The 18,984-nt window shown below is 54.8% G+C and overlaps 1 protein-coding gene across 1 annotated transcript; it reads left to right on the top strand.

The window, feature by feature from the left end:
- The first annotated feature begins 9,970 nt into the window (after nt 1-9,970).
- MOB3A (MOB kinase activator 3A) lies at nt 9,971-13,820 on the top strand. The gene is made up of 3 exons (XM_009885047.1): nt 9,971-10,527; nt 12,384-12,586; nt 13,791-13,820. Exons 1-3 carry the CDS (start codon nt 10,110-10,112, stop codon nt 13,818-13,820), a joined length of 651 nt encoding a protein of 216 aa, XP_009883349.1. The 5' UTR covers nt 9,971-10,109.
- The last annotated feature ends 5,164 nt before the right edge of the window (nt 13,821-18,984 follow it).

Below are 18,984 nucleotides of genomic sequence, written 5' to 3'. Positions count from 1 at the left end.
GGGGGGGAGGCCGCGGAGGGGCCGGGCCGCGCCGGGGATGAGGGCGGGGGGAAGGGGGGGCAAAGCCCGGTCCTGCCTGTGTCCGCCCGTCCTGGAGGAGAAACGGCCTCACGGGGCTGCGGTGGGCCGTGGCAGTGACTGTGTCCCCCCCTGCCGGGACCCGGCTGACGGCGTCACCCCCCGCCTTGGGGGGTGCCCCAGGGGTGCCGGCTGCAGGCTCTGCTAGGAAAGCAAAAATCTCATAACGACGGAAAAAAAAAAAAACAAACCACCCCAGGTTTTACCAGCGTAACCGTGAAGTTACAGTCTGGGGTGCTCTTGTATTTTTTTCCGCCTGTTTCCCCCCTGTCCTTCTCTAGCTGTGCTGATAAATGGTTCTATTGTAGGTAAAGGCGCAGCCCTGAAGTTCAAACTTTTCAATCGCTTTCAGTGCTTGGGGAAAAATGGGGAATTCTCCATTATTTTTTTTCCAAGCTGCGACTCGGCTGTCGTGAGGGAGAACTTGTGATGCTTGAAAGCAAACTCTTGCTCTGCTTCTGTCTCTTGCTATGAGCACAGGAATGCTGATCTTACAGTAGCCGCCTCCGCTGTGATCTGCAGTACAATAATCTCGACTCCTTCGAAGAAAACTGTTCCTGTGTGTGAGAAGGACAGAGAAAAAGGAAAGGGCAGGAAGTCCTCTGGAGAGAGAGGAAAGAGGGATCTGAAGTTGTCCAGCATGTGGCACAGATGTTTGGAAAAATCCTCTCTGTCGTGGACTCTGGTGTTAGTGAAAGGCAAGATCCCCCTCTCCTAGCGCTTGGAGCTGAAGAGTGGCCACACTTTCTCAATTTCCATCCCCTCTTTGTTTAAAACCCCTTTCCGGTCTGGAAGTCTTCTGCCAAGTTGCAGGGCAGGGGGGGGATTTTTGCGAGGAGATGTGAAATTTCCCCAGCCACCTGTTTATCACAGTCCCCGGGGCTTTGTCCTTGCACTCTGATTCCTTTCCAAGCTTTAGGCTCACATCCAACTCTGTGTTTATCTATTGTCGTTTCTTGGACTGTGTATTCCATATCTTAGATTCACTTTCTGTCTTAGTCACATACTTGTGAAGTTAACGTGGGCAGGAGGGTGAGCCGGTAACTTTTAAAAATCCCCAGAAAGCGAGGAGAGGGGAGTTCCCGCCAGCTTGGTGGTGTGGTAGCAAAAAACCCAGTGCGCTCGGTTTGTGCTGCAGAGCCAGGTCCAGGCGTGGAGCAGCGGGCTGGTTCCCTCTGCCTGGCTCACCTTTCATGATCTAGGATGCTTTTTTGGTCACGTTACTTGGGGTTGCGCAGTCAACTGTGCCATCATCAGAAATGGCAACAGGCTCTGCTGTCCGCTTGGCTGAGGCTTAGGGAGCTTGAAGCGTACTCAGGAGCTTGAGCAAAGTCCTCCATCGTGACTTCGGCTGTCGTCTAGTGCGGGAGCTGTTGGCCAGATGCTTCCTTGTCCACATTTGGCTCTAATGTGGCTCTTTCATTGATGGGATTTGAATTACCACCCGACCTGAAACGGTGCGATTTAGTCCCGCTTGTGGAGGTTGGACTGTACTGACGTGTGCCGTGTTTTGTGGCGCGTGCTTCTTTGTAAATGGGCCAGGGATCTCTATGGCCACAGTACACAAAGGAAATTGTTTCCCTTGTCAGCAGTGAAAGCGTGTGGGGTCAGAGAAGAGAGATTGCAAAACCTAACCAGTCCTGTGCACAGCGGTCAGACCTGGGAAAAGCATTGCCTTCAACTTCTGAGTTTTAATTTCTTTATGAGCCAGGAAAGTATTTTGTGATACTTGAGCCATAAATGCTGCTGTAAGTGTATCCATAACCAGCTTTGCTGGAGGTTTAGGAGCTTATCTTTAGAAATACGTAATATCCAGCTAATGCTTTCAATAAAAAGCACACCTTGGGCTGCATCTTTGTCTTCCCTTTTCCAGGCGCCCCTGGGAGGCTGAGTTATCTGTGATTCTTGGTTTTGTCTGCTGCTTGCTTCCCTCCGGAGCTGGTGATGTGCTAAAAGTGCTGTTCTGCTCCTGATGAAATGGGCCAGTTGTTGCTCCAAGTACGTGAAGCGGCCGGGGATCAGAGGGGAGGAACAGAGGCAGCGAAGGCCAGAAAAAAACCCGCTTTTGCAAATATGCAGAGCCAGCACAAAAAAATCCATCACTGCGGTAGCAGAAAAGCCTGGATGAAGTCCTTGGCTTTGTTGTTGAGTCGATTTGAGAAGAGGCAAACGTGGTGACGCTGCCGGACGTTCCATGTGCTGCTGGCACAGGGCTGTGCCGTGGTGGAAGTGTCCTGCTGTGGCCGTGCTCGGTGCTCGCTGTCGCCTGCTCGAGGACCGCGGTGCTGTATTTCCCGGGTACCGGCTGGGGTTGGAGAATCACGGCCGTGGCCACGTGCCTCTGCGCTGGCTCTGAGGGAGCCTGTGGAACAGAAAATGAGCTAGAGCCATCCAAAACCTGCTTCAGTTTGAAGCAGGAGCCGAGTCAGGCCCATGGCTGTATTGAAAACCACTGTAGTTTTTTTTTCTTCCTCTTAACTGCAGGCTTCTCTTGGGGCTGCTGTCTGGGCCTTTTTTCTTTCTTCTTCTTTTTCCTCTCGCTGTGTGGCAGGAGGTCTTATGATGTGGTTAATCTTGGGGTGATCTCTAGCTCCACATCAGTGGGCTTATTGCTTGCCTGGAGACACGTTAACGTGTTGGGTTACTGCCATATCTCCTCGTGGAGGGGAAGAGCGAGCCTCGTGGGCATCTGCATTCGGCGAGAAACAATACTGCTTTTTTTTCCCGAAAGCAAAAATATTACCATGGGGAGAAGAGGTATTTGTCAGTGAGGTTAGCCCTGCCGTGGGAAGGGTTGGCCATGTGGCCAGCTCCTGCTCCGGCTCAGTCCCTGGGTGAAGGAGCTCACAGCCATGGCGGCTCCTGTCATCTCGAACCCGTAGCCACGCTGTTAAAATCGTGCCGCTTGCTGTAGTCATTTTATCAGCCTAAGGGAAAATTTGCGCTCCAAACCGGTGTTACCTTTTACTTGGGTGGGGGCAGACCCCAAAGTTAAAGTAGATGAAACTGCTGTTGGTTCAAAAGTATCCCTGCCCAGTGAGGACAAGAACGTGGAGCCCGCAAAAAGCGGGAAGAAACGTGTAGCTCACAGCTTGGATTCGATAAACACCGCGCTGCCCCTTACGAGTCCTCCAGTGGGGACAAAGCCGGGCTGGAGGACAGCGAAAGGTCTTCCTGAAGGAGCAGGCTGCCAAATCCGACCCCTGAGACCTCGAAGAGAGAGAGCTGCTCTTAGCATGCCGTCAGCCACCCACTGCCTGTGGTTTATCCTAGAAATATTTGTTTGTGCAGTTAACCTGTCTCCCGGAGTCGTGACCCAGCTTGTCAGCTTAATGCAGCATCTGCGAAGCCTGCAGCGGATTAGCTCTGCCTCCACACGCAGCCGTCCTCCCGGCGTGGACGGGTGAGCACGATCTGTGGAAACCTTCCAAATTAGCTGCGGCTCTGACATTGCAATAGATGCAGATGTCACGTAAGAAGCAAGAAAATTGGTCCTGAATCAGTAACGCTCAGGGCGGTGATAGCTGTTCCCGCTACACTGCGGTCGTTTCTAGGCTTTCAAATGAAGATTTTAAAATTGCAGCATCGGCTGTCTGACCTTCCCCTTTTGGGGAAGGGAAAGTGGGAAGGGTGATCTTTTACAAAAGTTACTTTCTCGTGTGGCTTTTCCACCCTCTGTGGCTGTGGGGAGGACTGCTGGGAGGCCGGAGGGGGGACAGCCCACGCTGGAAATCCAGTCGTGTCGCGGGCAAAGTTTTGAAGGCGATTCAGCCTTCCCTTTCCCCTGCCGGAAAGGGTTATCCAGCCCCATTGGTGCTCGCTCCTGTACCTGCCTCCCCTCGCTATCTGCTTGTGGGAGGAACCCATAACCTCCCTCCTGTTGTCGCTGCGTGGTCTGGGTCTAAATCCTGAGCTCAGAGTTGAGCAATGGACTGCCTTCTCCTCCGTCCTGCTCGGGAGGGTTGAACAGTGCCTCTCGCCACTGGGTGACCTGGGCTTTGTGGTGTTTCCATCTGGCGCGGGCAGCAGCAGGCAGCTGCCCGATGGGCTCTGCTTGCCCCGGTTGGGTCTTCTCCTAACCCAGCCACGGCTTAATTTAACAGGGCTTTTCCATTTATTATATAAACTAATTTGACTTTAAAATTGGTCTGAATGCATAACCTTTCAGGGGAAAAAAGAAGGTACCAATTAAAGCCCAGTATAACTATTTTTGGATCTTTTATTATGCTGTTTCCTTTTCTTATGTATGCGGCCATGCAGAGAGGCTCTGCGTTTGCATGGCTCAGAGGCATGTAAAGAGACTGTGCTGCTCCTCAGCAAGCCTCTTCCCTGGACGTGCCGGGGTGTGGGTGTCGGGGAGATGCCGTGTGGGTATCGTTTCTTCCTTGGGAATTTCCAAATTGTGCAGCAGAATTAAATTGTGGGGTATGGGGGGTGGCTGGTGACCAGCAAGACTTTTCTTAAAACTGACTTTGTGGTGAAATACAGAGGGCTCTTTGTTTGCCTAAACTTTGAGAATCCGACAGTTGAAATGTGCGTTTCTGAACGGCTCTGTTAAGTTTGTTGCAAAGGCTGCTAATAAAGCAGTTTCCGAAAGAAAAATGTGGATATTGTCCTGCAGAGCGGCAGTCCGAACTCGCCGTTGGTGTCTCGCCCAGCCTGGGGCTGTAGGGGCAGCTGGGCCGGATCCGCTCTCTGCTTCCTCTCCTTTACCTTCCGAGCAACTTCTGCTGCCAGGAGCGAGCTTGGAGGAAAAACTTACCGTTTTTTACCCTCCATGCTGAGGGTAGCGCCGGGCAGCTGCTCAGCTCCCCTCGTGCAGCAGCGTGGAGCCGTCTTGCAGGGGGAAGGACAGAAAGACGGTGACGGAGCTTGTAGAGGGGAACGATGAGCTTTTGGGAAAGCCTTGGCAGCTCGCTGGGCCGGGAGGCCGGACCGGGTGCCAGACAGGAAGCCGGCTGACGTGGAATTGTCGTCTCGCCGGGATTATGAATGGCCAGGCGTGCCGGCCGCGCTCGGCCCTCCTCCTCCGCCCCGCGCGCTCCTCGCTGTGCTCTGCCCTGGCCGAGGTAAGCTCGGGGACAGACCTTCGTTTCTCATGTAGTAAAACAGTTCAAAAGAGCAGCCGAAAACCTCGTCCCGTGAAGGAGAGCTGTCTTGTTGGTTGCCAGACTGGCTCCAGAGGTGCAGAAACTGGCTGTCATTAGGGCCGGTCCAGCCCTGCTTGCGGTAGTTGGTCTGATCCTCGCTCTCCGTATTAAAATCTCTCCTTTGATCATAGGAAACCCCGAGATTGTCTTGTACCGAGAAACTGAACTAGTGCAGAATGGCCGTGAGAAGGTATTTGTGAAAGGAGGAGGGGGGAGTCATGGAAAAAACGTGCGTGTGTGTCCGTCTTTGCTTTTTTTTGTTTAAGTTGTCTGTTTTGAAGCTGTTTTGCTTCTCGGGCATGCTCTGTAAATTCCTTTTTTACTTGAAGCGCTCGATGCATCTGATATCTTGTGGCTGCTTTATCCAACTGGCACGGGTGGTTTTGTGTCCTGTATTGGAAGCTCTGGCCTGAGCGACGGCATTAGCGGTGAGTGAGGACACTGAAAACGGCTCGGGGGGAAGGCGGGGGTTCGCTGCTCCCCTCTCCCTTCCGGGGAGCCGCGGGGACGGGGTGCCCGGCACAGGCTCGTCACCGAAGGGCTGTAATTATAAGCAGCCGCAGAAGGAGCTTTCGGCCGGTCTCGGTGTGAACGCTGAGCAGCAATACCATATTGGTATCGTCTCGCAGGACAGCAGCGTGGCTTCCCTAAAAGGCAACTAGAAAAATCAATTATTTTGAGCAATGCATTGCTCCCTGGGGTTTGCTTAAGGGTTTTCTTAACAGCGAGGCAGCAGGATGTGAGCCGCCCCGGCGCTGGGGTCACCGGGAGGGAAGTGGCCGCGTCTCTGACCCCTCCCCAGCCTGCGGGAGCCTTCGGATTGCAGCCCTGCATGAAACCAGACTTTTTTTTTTTTTTTTTTCTTCCCCCCCCTTTTTGAAAAAGGAAGCTCTTCGCCTCAGTGCCTACGAGCGCTCGTAGAAGTTGCAGAGAAGGGCTGAGCAATCGCCGAGTAATCTGCCAAGGGTAGAAGCGCAGGTAGGAGCTTGCTGACGTGCTGGCTTGCTTTTTTGGTTTGGTTTTTGGTGGTTTTGGTTTTTTTTCCCGTTTTCCTGGCTGTTGTTAAAGCCCTGCACGGTGTTAGCGGCAGAGGGGCGTGCTGGGTGTCGCTCGGGGCAGGCGCTGACGGAGCAGTCATGGGACTCCTGGAAGAGGGATTCAGCCGTTCTGCCTCTGCGGGGAGGGCAGGATCCGGCTGGGATGCTGGAAGGAGGGGAGGCGTTATCCCGCTGTTTCAGCAGAGGTGACTGTCTTTCCTTTCTCCGTACCCTCTCTGAGCTGTGTGTAAAAGTACCCACGAGCCGGGGAAGCGACCGCCTGGGCTTCCTCTGCCCGGAGCCTGCTTTTAAAGTAAGGCAGCACGGCGTGACGGGCCGTTCCCGGCGAGGGAAGAGGAACGACAGAGCCCTGCCCTGGATTGCCGCCGGCAGAAGTGGGTGTTGGGGCTGGAGCTGTGAGAGCAGGGGAGAAAGGGGAGAAAACGAGCTTTTGGGAGGGGAGGGCCAGACCTCGACACTCCTTACTGCTGGGCAGGCAAGTCGCCTCCTTAACCGGCACAGCACCGAGCCGCTCCTCTCCTGTCCTTGGGAGCAGCGGAGAAGCCGGAGGTTTGTTTGTGCTCCGGACGGCCTCCCACGGCGTGGGGCTTCTGCGGCGGTTGTGTGATCTCGGAGGGATGGCCAAGGTCCTCTCGGAGCACCGCTGACGTGTGCTGTAATCTTGGCTGGCTGGAAAGGAGGCGTAAACAAAATGTACTGCAGGGCTTTTAGGAGGGGGATATTTTTTTTTTCCCTCATCTTTAAAGCTTGCAAATACCATTCAGGTGCTTTGCATGTCCCATGTCCTGAGTGTTCCTAACCTTGCCTTTCTCTTCTGCGTGAAGGCAGTGTCTGAGTGCTGCCCGAGCTGTGACTCCTGCCTGTGGAAGTAGGTGTTGTACGTGTGATATCATCTTCGAGCAATGTCAGGGATGCTTTTGGTCTCTCTGCCTTTTCTTTTTTTTTTTTTTTCTTTTTTCCTAGAGCTAAACGTTTCTTTTAGCTCAGTTGCAGTCAAAGGCCATAATTAAATAGGCTGCATCTGCTTGAAGTCTTAGCTACTCATTTTGCTAATGCTTTCAGACAGATGCTGAATCGTCTGAGAGACGATTGCTGCTGTGTCGAGCTCCCCAGTTCTCATGAATGATGTCTCCATAGGAAGAGGAAGTTTGTTTGTAGCACAGGTACTGCCTTGATACCAAATAAGCCATATTAAAAGCCTCTTCACCCTACTTAAATGACAATTTCTTCTGGAAAATGGTCAGTGTTTGCTTCTTGATGTGTGGCCAGGCCCAGGGGATGTTAGGGTTGGTTTTTCCCTGCAGTTTTGCCATTTCACCCCATCCTTTTCTCCATGCGGGGCCCTGCGGCCGCAGCCTGACCCCTGCTCGAGGAACGCATCCTTATCCAGCGGCAGGGACGGTGCCTGGCTGCAGTCTTGGGTCGGCACGGATGCGAGCACGGCCAGAGCAATTGGTCAGATCCTCCAGAAAATGAGCAGAAACAGTCATACCGCACCAAGGATGCTGCCAGTCCTCCGGGGCGCTGTATGGAGGGCGACGCTTATGCTTCTTTATGGCTTATTTGTGTTAAAGGCCATTTCTTTCTCCATCTCCAGTGTAAGGAAATCATTGCGTGCAAGTGCTTCTCTGGGACTGATTTCCTGCTGGAAAGAGCTGCAGACTCAGCACCTGCTGTCCACATTGTCGGTTGTCGGGAGGCCGGTCCTGCCTTCGCTCCGGACGTGGCACCGTGGCGGGGTGGGTGCAGTCCCCTGGTGCTTCCGCCCCTGCCGGATCGCCTCAGTGTTTTGCCGCAGGATGTGGTGAGGCTGTGACACAGCTCTCGGTAACCAAAGCTGCTGCCTCGTGCTCAGATGTCCCTCCGCACCATTCGCTGCTTCCTCTAACCATGTCTGTGGTGTGACCAAACACCTCGTAAGGACACGTTCTCTGGGGGTTTTCTTATTTTTCTTCTTTTCTTTTGACTCTCACACGGTAGCTTGCGGGGTCGCAGCAGCCGTGTGTGCAGCGGAAGCATGCGTGCAGTGAACTCGCCTCACAGCCCAGGGTCAATCTCGCTGAACCACATTAAAATGCTTTTTCGGTTTCTCCCAACACGTGTCGTGGCCTGTGTTGCAACAGGAGTTTGGATCTCTCCGCTCCTGCACAGAAGAGGTTACTGAGCCCGTTCCTGCAGGAGAAGCAGCGCTGGGAAATGTTGAGCCTGTTCTTAGTGGGACGAACTGAAGCGGTTTGGGTTTTCTTCCTTGCTGTAATTAAATGAGGAAACAAGAGGCCTTGGTTTAAATCTTTTTAATCTTTCTCCAGAGAAGAAATGCTGATTAGCGCTATGCAGCATCTGTTAGAGACAGGCTGAATTGTGGCAGAGGTAGTCTTGACCTTGAATTTGGGATTTTCTTGCCAACGTTTGAGAATACTATTTACCTACTTGAACAACACTATGGCTTCGTATAAATCTACATAGATTTCTGCTTGGTGAAAGGGATTTGTTTGCTTGCTTTCTTGTAAAATTATGGAAACTCTTATTTGCCAGATTGGGTAAGGCATCAGCTTTAGTTAATTTCTGTTCCTTTATTTATTTCTCTGTCCAGCACATGTAAAATAATATTTTTGGTACACATAGCTTTCTGCCTTAAGCTGCCATCAAAGAGCAGCTTGACACAAATTATACGAGGAGATGGATGTGGGAACAAAGGAGGTATAATTAGCTACAGATAAACAGCGCTGTGTTTCTCGTCAGCATCCTTTCAGATCTCAACTTGTGTCTCACCCTCTCGGAGCTAATTCTTTTTCACACACTGGAAGAGGAAGGCGAGCTTTCCCTGGTCTTCCAGCTTTCAACCAGCCTTCAACTTGAAGTGAGCTAAACTGAAATGAAAAATATGTTTATGGTCTGTCTGCAGCTGCAGAAGAGGCTGTGGCTGCTCTTAGGGCTGGTGTTATTTCAGGATATTCTCTTTCCGGGTGCCTGAGCTGCGACTTCTTCTTCTTTTTCTTCTTGTTCCCCTCTGCCCTTTTGTGTCCTGTCTTTAGCACTGCGACAGCGCACGCAGCTCCTGCTCAAACGGCTGTTTTGTTGGAGTACGTTCAGCAACAGATCTGGACTTTATTGTAGGTTGTCATGACCTTACCTTTTCGGTAGGCTTGTTTCCAAAGAGGAGGGGGGGAAGCGTAGGTGAAAAGTCTGATCCAGGTAAAACCCAACTTGTTTTATCCTTCTTAACTATTTGGTGTATTGGAGGTGAATAGGTGGTGGAGTTTCTCCTTGTTTCTGTGGGGTTTGGGTCTCTCGGTGTGGTGATGTCGGGGTGAATGGCAGCTGCCATCTGCCGAGGGGGTGCTGGGGGGCACGGGGGGACTACGCCTCGACGTCTTGTTTTGCTCCTTCCCGTCGCGCCTCTTCCCTATGGGTCCCTCATCCCCACGTTGTTGGGTGGGTCCCTCATCCCCACGTTGAGCAAGGGAGACCTCGTGGGGGTGACTCTTGGTTCAGCCCAGCTCCCCTCTGCTGCGAGCCGGGCTGTAAAGGGACGGGGGAGGAAGGAAAGCTGGCGTTGGCTTCCCCCCCTTCTCAGATCTGGGGCGAGGGCCCAGATGGTATCCCAGATCTCTTCCTATGGGATTTAGACAAGGTTTCCTGTTGAGAGAGCTGCTCCTAATCGCTGCCCTTCTGTGCTGTGTTGCAGATCAGGACCAGATGAGCAGAGGGAGGTTTCTGTGAAGATCAGAGTCGCCCCAGCCCTGCCCCGGGAAGTGGCCCAGCAGCGCTGCGTCTCCGGCTGTCATCGCTACGGACCTGGAAAAGAAAGAAGAGAAGAAAAATGTCCCATGCTTTAAAGCAAGTGTTCAATAAAGACAAAACCTTCCGGCCCAAGCGCAAGTTTGAGCCGGGGACTCAGCGGTTTGAGCTGCACAAGAAGGCTCAAGCCTCGCTCAACGCTGGCCTGGACTTGAAAGTTGCCGTCCAGCTGCCGCCGGGAGAGGAGCAGAACGACTGGGTGGCCGTACATGTGGTGGACTTCTTCAACCGCATCAACCTGATCTACGGCACCATCAGTGACTATTGCACAGAGCAGTCCTGCCCCGTCATGTCGGGGGGACCCAAGTACGAGTACCGATGGCAGGACGAGCACAAGTACCGGAAACCCACGGCCCTGTCTGCTCCCCAGTACATGAACCTCCTGATGGACTGGATTGAGGTACAGATCAACAACGAGGACATCTTTCCCACTAATGTTGGTGAGTTCAGTTCCAGTTGCAGCTGGAGGGAGGGAGGCTGGTGCAGAGCCTTCTCCTTTGAGCCCCCAGGTCCCATTTCTGTTCCAGGAGATGCTGTTGCCCAGGTCACCCGCGTAGCAGAGCCATCTCCTTTTGTGCTGCCCAGAGGCTGGCAGTGTAGTAAGCTCTTCTGAGCACCTGGGAAACTTCGGAGCTCTTCCAGAGTGCTAAAACACCCAGAGCTGTACCAGATCCCGTTTGGAGTCATGGATACCTCGAGGAAAGCCAAGCTGAGCCTAGGCAGCGAAAACAAGAGGCTGCTCTTAGAAAAGTCAGTCTCTGACATGACTCTTGAGTAGTTCATGCTGGACGTGGTCCCCTGATGGACAGCTCTTTTACAGCTGATTGCTAGCTTGGGTTCAGCCCGCGTGCTCTGCATCAGCCTGGTGATGGTGGCCACATTTCCATAATTAGCCTTTTTGTTATTACAGGCTGGCGTTAGCTGACTCTGCCCTTTCTAGCTCAGTGCTTCCTGGCGTGCACTCGGCTGTTTGTTGCAGCTGGGTGGGATGCTGACATGTGCATGGAGGGAGGGGTGGTGTTTTATCTATTGCCAGGGTGATGGAAATGAGAATTTGGCCTAAGACACCTAAATCTACATATCCAAACGCAGCTTCGTGTACTGGCTTTGGGACAAAGATCGTTGGGGTTTTTGTTTGGTTTGCGCTGAATAAGATGTGAGAATTCCGTATCCAAAGCATTAGGTAAATGGGATTGATCCCATTCAGAGCTCCCGTCTTCTGGGGTGCTAAAGCCAAGATGCAGCAGAGCTCCCTCCCTCCTGCCCTGCTGTTTATCCTGTTGGAGCTCTGATGGGATGCAGTTGGCCTCCGTTGGGGACACGTCTGCTGCTTCTGCCACACGAGCATCCATGGGGTTCCTTCACCCGTGCCAAATTGCCGCTTAAACCTGGCGTGAACAGGCAGAGGGGGGGAGCGGGGCCATAAACAGCCCGTTCTCCAGACAGCTGAGACGCTGAAATCCTCCTCACCCGTTCCTCCTGTTGCCCAAACAACTGCTGCCGTTGCCTTTAGTTCGGACTCTTCTGCAAGACTCTCTGGGGACTCTAAGCAGGGTGTTTGTTCTGTTTGGGGAGGCAAGACAAGTTTCCGACAGCAGAAGGGTTGTGGGTTTGTGGGGTTTTTTTTTAATTGTTGTTGTTTTCAGCTCAGCTTTTACCAGATTCCTCGTCCTTAACACAGACTGCAGTTCGTGCAGAGCACTGAAAGGGTTTAACTGATCCTCATTCCTCCAGAAAAGACCTGTGTGGACTTTAAACTGTAATATTCTACTGAGATGGCTGGTTGGCCAGACCGCTCCGCTGCAGGGCCCTGGCTAAACAAATCCTGAAGAACTGATTCCTTTAAGAGAACCTTAACGTCTTTAATTTTTAACCAAAGAGCTAAGGACATATCAAAATAAGAGATTACTGTGGGGAGTTAAGAGCATCGACTCTTTCTTTTGGGAAGTTGCTCGGTCGTATCTAGTATTTTGTGCTGTTTATGTAAACATGCTGAACAGGAGTAGAAGAAAACTATCAGACTGAAACAGCTGCTGGGAATCTCTGAGGCTGGTCTCTTGTTTTCAGTTGCTAGCAGCGATCGATGGTGTGCAGCACTCTGTCACTTAAGAAATCTGTGCTTAGAAAAATCTGATCCAAAATGGAAAGGAAAAAGGAGAGGGGAACTGGAAATTACCGGGGGTAGAACCCTTTTTCCCTTTTGTCTCAGTCCATCCATTTTATCAATTTATTTTAGCCCCAAGGAACCAGTTTTAACTTTGCTGAAAGTTTCTCCTGGTCGTGTCTTTCCTCCCAGGTACTCCCTTCCCGAAGAACTTTCTCCCGGTGGTGAAGAAGATTCTCTCCAGGCTCTTCCGGGTCTTTGTCCACGTCTACATCCACCATTTCGACAGGATCACCCAGATGGGGTCGGAAGCCCACGTGAACACCTGCTACAAGCACTTTTACTACTTTGTGAAAGAGTTCAATCTCATAGACACCAAGGAGCTGGAACCACTGGTGAGTGTCTGGGTGGGCTCAGGGCACACGGTGGTCTGTCGGGGTGCGCAGCCAGCGCAGAAGGGTTGGGCTGGGAGCGGAGGAGTCACAGAGGTCTCTGATACCTTCTCAAAACTGGTTGCCCAAATTGAAGAAATCAGTTGGCCTCACAGTTTGACTGTCAGGGAACTGGGAGTCAAGACATGCAGGCACATCTGAGCACGGTCATTTGGGCATCAGTTGGGGCAAGTTGACTTGTTCTCCAGCAACCTCCTTGTGTTTCTAGCTTGCCTTGTTCGTGTGAACTGCATGAGCCCGGCCCTGTTAGCTGTCCAGGATGTGGATCCTAGAATCGTGGAATCATAGACTGGTTTGGGTTGGAAGGGACCTTAAAGCTCACCCAGTGCCACCCCCTGCCCTGGGCAGGGACACCTCCCACCAGCCCCGGTTGCTCCAAGCCCCGTCCAACCTGGCCTTGAACACCGCCAGGGATGGGGCAGCCACAGCTTCTCAGGGCAACCTGCCCCAGGGGCTCACCACCCGCACAGCAAAGAATTTCTTCCTCATATTTCATCTAAATCTCCCCTCTTTTAGTTTAAAACTGTCACCCCTCGTCCCACGGCTCTCGTCCCACGGCTCCCCTCCCTGATCCAGAGTCCCTCCCCAGCTCTCCTGGAGCCCCTTTAGGCACTGGAAGGGGCTCTCAGGCCTCCCCTTTTTCGCCTTCTCTTCTCCAGGCTGACCCCCCCCAACTCTCCCAGCCTGTCCTCCCAGCAGAGGGGCTCCATTCCTCTCAGCATCTCCGGGGCCTCCTCTGGCCCCGTTCCAACAGGTCCACATCCTTATGGATGTCTAAAACCCCCTCCCCATGCTTCCTTCCCATGCTGAAAAGCAACGACACCACCACCACCTTCACAAGGAGTCTGGAAGATGGAGAATGTGACCTGTTAGACCAAGGAGGTGGTGATGGTGTTTCTAAAGCCGTAAGCAGCAGAGCAGACCTGCGGAGCTGTTGGGCAGTGGAAGGGTGTCCTGCGGTGTGTGGGAATGGGAGTGGTGGGGGGAACACGGACCTGCCCAAACCGGAGCTCTTGGTAACAGTGTCACCACATGCCTGAGAAGGGTATTTACGACTAAACAAAGGTGAGGTTTTTTTCATCCACACCTTCACCGGGCAATCTGGATCTTCATTCATGGTGCCTTGTCTTGTCTGTCCCTTTGACAGAAGGAAATGACCTCCCGGATGTGCCACTGAGATCACACCTTCCTGCTCCCACCTCGGCGTCTCTTCCGGGGACCCCGAGTCCCACTCCTGCATTGGAGACGTGATTCAAGGGGAGAACAGAGACGTTTTGTTAAAGATATCTATATATTTTTGATGAGTTTCAATGTAAAACTGTGATATTGCAGGAATATTTTTTTAAAGATGCTCTAGATAAACTAGTTTTTTATAGTAATTTCTATAAAAAAAAAAAAGAAAATATTTTGGGCCCCTTGGTGGAAACGCTCGCTCTTTGAGGAGGGAAGAGCCACCCTGTAGTGTCTCTTCCCTGTCCCCTCACCGCAGTGGCACCAAGCGAGCCGAGCCAGATGCTTCAGATAGAGCCGTGTCGTGTAGCTGGTGCTGCCTTGGAAGCGGTACTTCCCTCCGGACACCCATTTCCCACCCGTGAAGGGACGTTATGTGGGGTTTGGGGAAGAAATGCTGGTGTGCGTAGATCCCCTGGGGTGCTGTTTACTTCCAGCGCCTCTTCTACTGGCAGTGAGTCCAGTTTTGGGACAGAGCTGCCTTCGTGCTCGCCCTCCACTTGGCATCCTGTCCCCAAGGCCTGGCCCTCCTCCCGCTCCCTCTGAAAGAAGTTGGACTCGGGTTTCTCCGATGGCGAGACCAGCGCTGCCGCTGCTGATGGAGTCGGTGCTGCTGGTGTGAACCTGCTCTTGCCTCTTACACCAGCTCTGAGCTGAGCTTCTCCCCGGACACAGCCCAGCAGCGGCTCTGGGTGCGATGTCCCCACAGGGGACAGGGATCCGTGGTGGCAGCGTTAGGCCGAGCAGACCTGTGCCTGGTGGGAACGAGCAGCGGGAAGGTGCTGGGACAGGCGCGGGGAAGGCTTCTTCTCAAACACCTGCACTTCCCCGTCTCCTTGTGGTACGCTGCCCCTGCCGAGAAGGAAGTGGCTGCTCGCCCTCCAGCGTCACTGCCTGCGTGTGGACCATTTTCTGCTTCCCATTAGGGTACGGAGCCTTCTCCCTCTTCCCGAGCAGCGCGTCCCCGTTCAGCTGCTCATATCTGGTAACCAAAGTCTCTGGTGTGCAGCCAGAGACCGCCAGCCTCGCCTGCTGCTTGCACAAGCAACTCTGCTGCACGACGAGAGCTTTGCAGTGCCCCCGAGGTAGGTAGATAAGGTCTACCTAGAATTTGGGGGGAGTGGGTGAGCAGGGTTTACAGTAAAAGGTTTTTATGAACGGTGACCAAACTGTACCACTAACCGCTTCTTCCTTACAAAGTTTTCTCTGTGTCCTGGAATCTCTGTACATACGTGACTCTCGTTTCTTGTACTATCATTAGGACACTCGTACAAATACCACTATCGTTTTCTGAAATGGAACCAATAAATTATGTTGTATTTACATAGCACGCTCCGATTGCTAAATGTCTCGTGATTACGTGTTCGGCAGAGGCATTCTATCAGCAAAACAAACATGGTGTGTTTGGACTCCTCGGGAAGTGCGCTGGAGAGCTCTTTCCTACAGTTGCTGAAAGCTCTTGGGTGTGTGCTCCTGGCTCTGCTGCCGTAAGGTTTGGTTCCTCCTGCTCTCCAGGTGCCGCGGCCGGGCTGCTCCGAGCCCCACGCTTCTTCCCAGGGCCGTGGGGCAGAGCGGGCGGGCGCTGAAGGTTGTCCCGACTTGTCTCTGCAATGTCCCTGGACCCAAGGGTTGATTCTCCCAGCTCAAAAACTTGGGTGGATGTGGACAGGGGAGGTGAATTCAGGCTTTTACCAGCTTGTGAATGAGCTCTTTGCCACTGAAAGGAGCCGTGGGCACAGCTGCAGAGGCTGATGGACTAAATTAGCCAAAGCTCTGCATTTGGGGTCCCCGAGTTCTTTTCCTGGCCAGGAGGGGAGTGACACAGCCGTCGCTCCTGGCTGTACCAGTCCTGGCCGTGCACCGCTGCAGCGCCAGGTCTTGCGCACTGCCTGCGCGTGGTGGAGGTGCTGGGCGCTCCCGAGCCCCCTCCGGATGCTCTCCTGGATTTTTGTGGGTACAGCTCAGCTGGAACCATGTCTGCCCTGGGGCCAGGTGCCGCTGGAGGGTGCAGTGTGGCCCCACGGTGCCATGGAGCGCAGACCCACCGCGGCTCGGGAGGGGGTGCAGCAGTCCCCCCAGCCCCGGTGTGCTCCAGGAGCGGGGCTGGATCCTGTGCACAAGCGGGGAAGGGTGCAAACCCCCGGGTTGTGCCAGGTTGTGGTGGGGCTGTGAGCGGGCGCTGAGCCGTGCCGGGTCCGCTTGTGTTGCTTTTCATCTGCTTTTCACTCACTTTCCCTTTTCACGCCGACCTCGGGTGCCGTCAGGTCAGCACTGTGGGGGGGGGCTGTGGCACCCATCGGCTGTCACCCCCGGGGCTGCGGGGCCCTGCCTCCCTCTGCTGTTCCTTCCTTTTTTCGGGGGGGAAGATCTGTCTGCTTCCACGCAAGATCGTCTCAACCGAGGGGGGAGGAGGAGGAGGAAAAGCACCTTTAGGGGACAAGAGCCACCGGGGAGTTGCCACCGCAGCCGAGCGCGTCCTCCCCGGCGTGCGGCAGTGCAGGATGTTGCCCAGACAGGTTTGCAGAGCCGCCGTAGCCGCCGCTCGGCCTTTCTCCGCTTCTGCCTCCGCCTTTTCCCCTCCGCCACCCGGGCAGCACCCTGCGCTCATCTCCTGTTTACTCCCCCGTGAGCCACAGCTGCCTCGTCACAAGCGAGCTGAGGGCTGCAGCGAGCACCCAGAGCTGAGCCCAGCCTGGCAGAGCGGGTTTCGCTGCCACCTGGACCTGTTGGTGATTTTACCGCTCGTCTCCCCTGGTGCCGGTGGGGTGCGTGGACCGAGGTGTTGTGAAGGCTTTGGTGAGAGCCTGAAGGAGAACAGATTTGTGGATCTCCTGAGTTCAAGCAGGGAACGTGCCTGCAGCTCCAGCAGCCTCCCCTCTGCAGGGCTGAGCCCTTCCCAAAAAAACACAGATGGCATCCGCCCTGGAGCTGGAGCGGGCACGGGCTGCAGGGCGCTCTGCCCGGGCCGTATGGCCGAAGGGAAATATTTCTTTCCTTTGGCACAGCGTGGTGTCACCCGCTGCTCCCGAGGAAACGATGGCTCACCCTGCGCCCTCTCCCTGCTGGGCTCCTCCGGCCCCTGAAGGTCGAGGAGCTTGGGAGCTTTCGGATGTCAATTCCCATTAGGGTTTGCTTAAAATTGGCCGTTGGTTTCCAAAGTTGAGAAGTAGTGGCGGCGACTGCACAGGCCCGTGGAAACCAGCCCCAGGGAGTGGGATCTGGGGGTCTCCCACAGCATCTGCAGGAGTGTGGCTTCACCCGAGAGATGTCCCTGGGGTCTGTGTGGGATCCACATCCCCGCTGGGTGAGGACAGGCACGTCCCCGATCCATCTCCCCAATCAGCAGATGCTCAGAGCATCGCTGGGGCTTTGCTGTACCAAAGCAGGTCCTTCCCCTGCCCTGACCCCTCGGCCGGGGCGGCTCAGCAGAGGTGCTGCTCACGGCTGCTCCGGACACTGTCCCACGGCTGCACCAGCGCCGGAGAGCCGCGGCATGGACCACCCCTCCAGAGGGGCCGCTGCCTGCGTCTCCCACCCCCAGGAGCCGCTGCCTCATCCCCTGCTTGTCCCCCCTTGCACCTTCGGGGTTGGGGACACAGGATGTGTCCCTGAGCAGCTCTGCCATCGCGCTCAGCCCCCCCCGACCTTGGCAGCCCCGTGGCCACCTGCTCCTCTGTCCCTTGTCCTGAGCAGCTTTCCAGGCCCTCTGAAATGTGCTTTTTTTTCTTTTCTTTTTTGCCCCCAGGACAGCTGGTGCGTCTGGGGCCACATCCTCCCCCGGGGGGACCCTGGCAGCCCCCCAACCCTCACCCACCACCCGCCTCCTCTCGTGCTGGGGGAACAGGGTGGTGAGTTGCCCCACTCTGGTTTTGGGCTCTGGGACTCCCTGCAGGAGGTGACAGCCGTTCCTGGGACAAGGGGATGGCCACCCGGGATGGTCACCAGCGCAGCACGCGCTCCCCTCTCCCTTGCACAGTGTGGCCAGGCCGGTGGCCAGCAGCTCCCGGACCCCGTTCTGGGACCACAGGCAGGACCCGGCAGCCCTTCTGGGAAAGCACCGGAGCGGGGAGAGTGCACTTTGCCAGTGGTGGCTTAAAAAAAAAGAGCCTTGGGTTTATTTTTGCTCCTGGTGAAAAACATCCCCTGTGAACCCAAGAGGCTGCAGGGACACAGCCACCGGCACCCGGCGTCTTCCAGCTTGGGGGTGCGGGGGCCCCCACTGAGGCTTCAATGCCCTTTTCAAACCCTGATGGAGCAGGGGTAATTTCTTTTGGTGGTTTGGGACTTTTTCTGCTCCTTCTAGGAAACGGTGCAGTATGCCAGCCTGCACCTCCCCTCCCACCGCGTCCCCCCGCTCCCGGGGCCACCCCACGGTGACACAGCTCCTGCGGGTTTCACCCTTTCCCGGGGAATTTGGAGAATGGAGAAGGGCGAAAAGAGCCTGATGTGTTTAAAAGCCACCTAGAAATGCTTCTCCCACCTACCGCCGGCGACCAAGGCGGGACCCCCACTGCGACACAGCTCAAGCCCCCTCCCTGCCGTTCTCCCCAAACACCCCAAAAACACAGTTCCCGGAGCTCCTGCCCCTGGTTTCGGGGGCCGCTGGGATTCCCCTCCCCACGTCAGTTCCTCTTCCCCATGAATGCCTGTGAGTCTCAGCCCAGCCCCTCCATCTCCATCTCCATCTCCATCATCTCCATCTCCTCGTCCCCTGGGGTGTGGCAGAGCCAGGGCTGCCCATGTTCCCGTGGGGCTGCTGGAGGACAGGGGATGCTCGCCACTGAACTTTCTCCGCTCAAAGGCTTTTTTGGGTTGAACCCCCCCCGGCGCGTGTTTGTGCCCTCCCTCAGGGCCGCACTTTCTCCGCGCAAAGTCTTTTTTGGGTTGAAGCCACACCGGCGCGTGTTTGTGCCCTCCCTCAGGGCCGCACAGTGCGGCTGCTTCAGCTGCGGGTTACAGCTACTCCTTAACCCCACGGCACCTCCTCCACCTGGGGAAACTGAGGCACGGCACCACCTTCCCCGCTCTGGCATGGCCCCCCCTCCTCGGTCTGTGGCCGTGTCCCACCACTGTCCCTGAGACAGGCTGGGCCTGGGGGTCCGGGGCGGGGG

Source organism: Charadrius vociferus, unplaced genomic scaffold (genome assembly GCF_000708025.1).
Source record: "Charadrius vociferus isolate BGI_N301 unplaced genomic scaffold, ASM70802v2 scaffold1225, whole genome shotgun sequence".
Lineage (NCBI taxonomy): Eukaryota > Metazoa > Chordata > Aves > Charadriiformes > Charadriidae > Charadrius > Charadrius vociferus.
Note: the sequence above shows the minus strand (reverse complement) of the source record. Positions and strands in the feature narration are given on the sequence as shown.

Coding starts and splice junctions, on each gene's coding strand:
- MOB3A (XM_009885047.1), top strand. CDS start 10,110: ATGTCCCATGCTTTAAAGCAAGTGTTCAATAAAGACAAAACCTTCCGG. Junction 10,528..12,383: donor CATCTTTCCCACTAATGTTG/GTGAGTTCAGTT, acceptor CTTTCCTCCCAG/GTACTCCCTTCCCGAAGAAC. Junction 12,587..13,790: donor CCAAGGAGCTGGAACCACTG/GTGAGTGTCTGG, acceptor TCCCTTTGACAG/AAGGAAATGACCTCCCGGAT.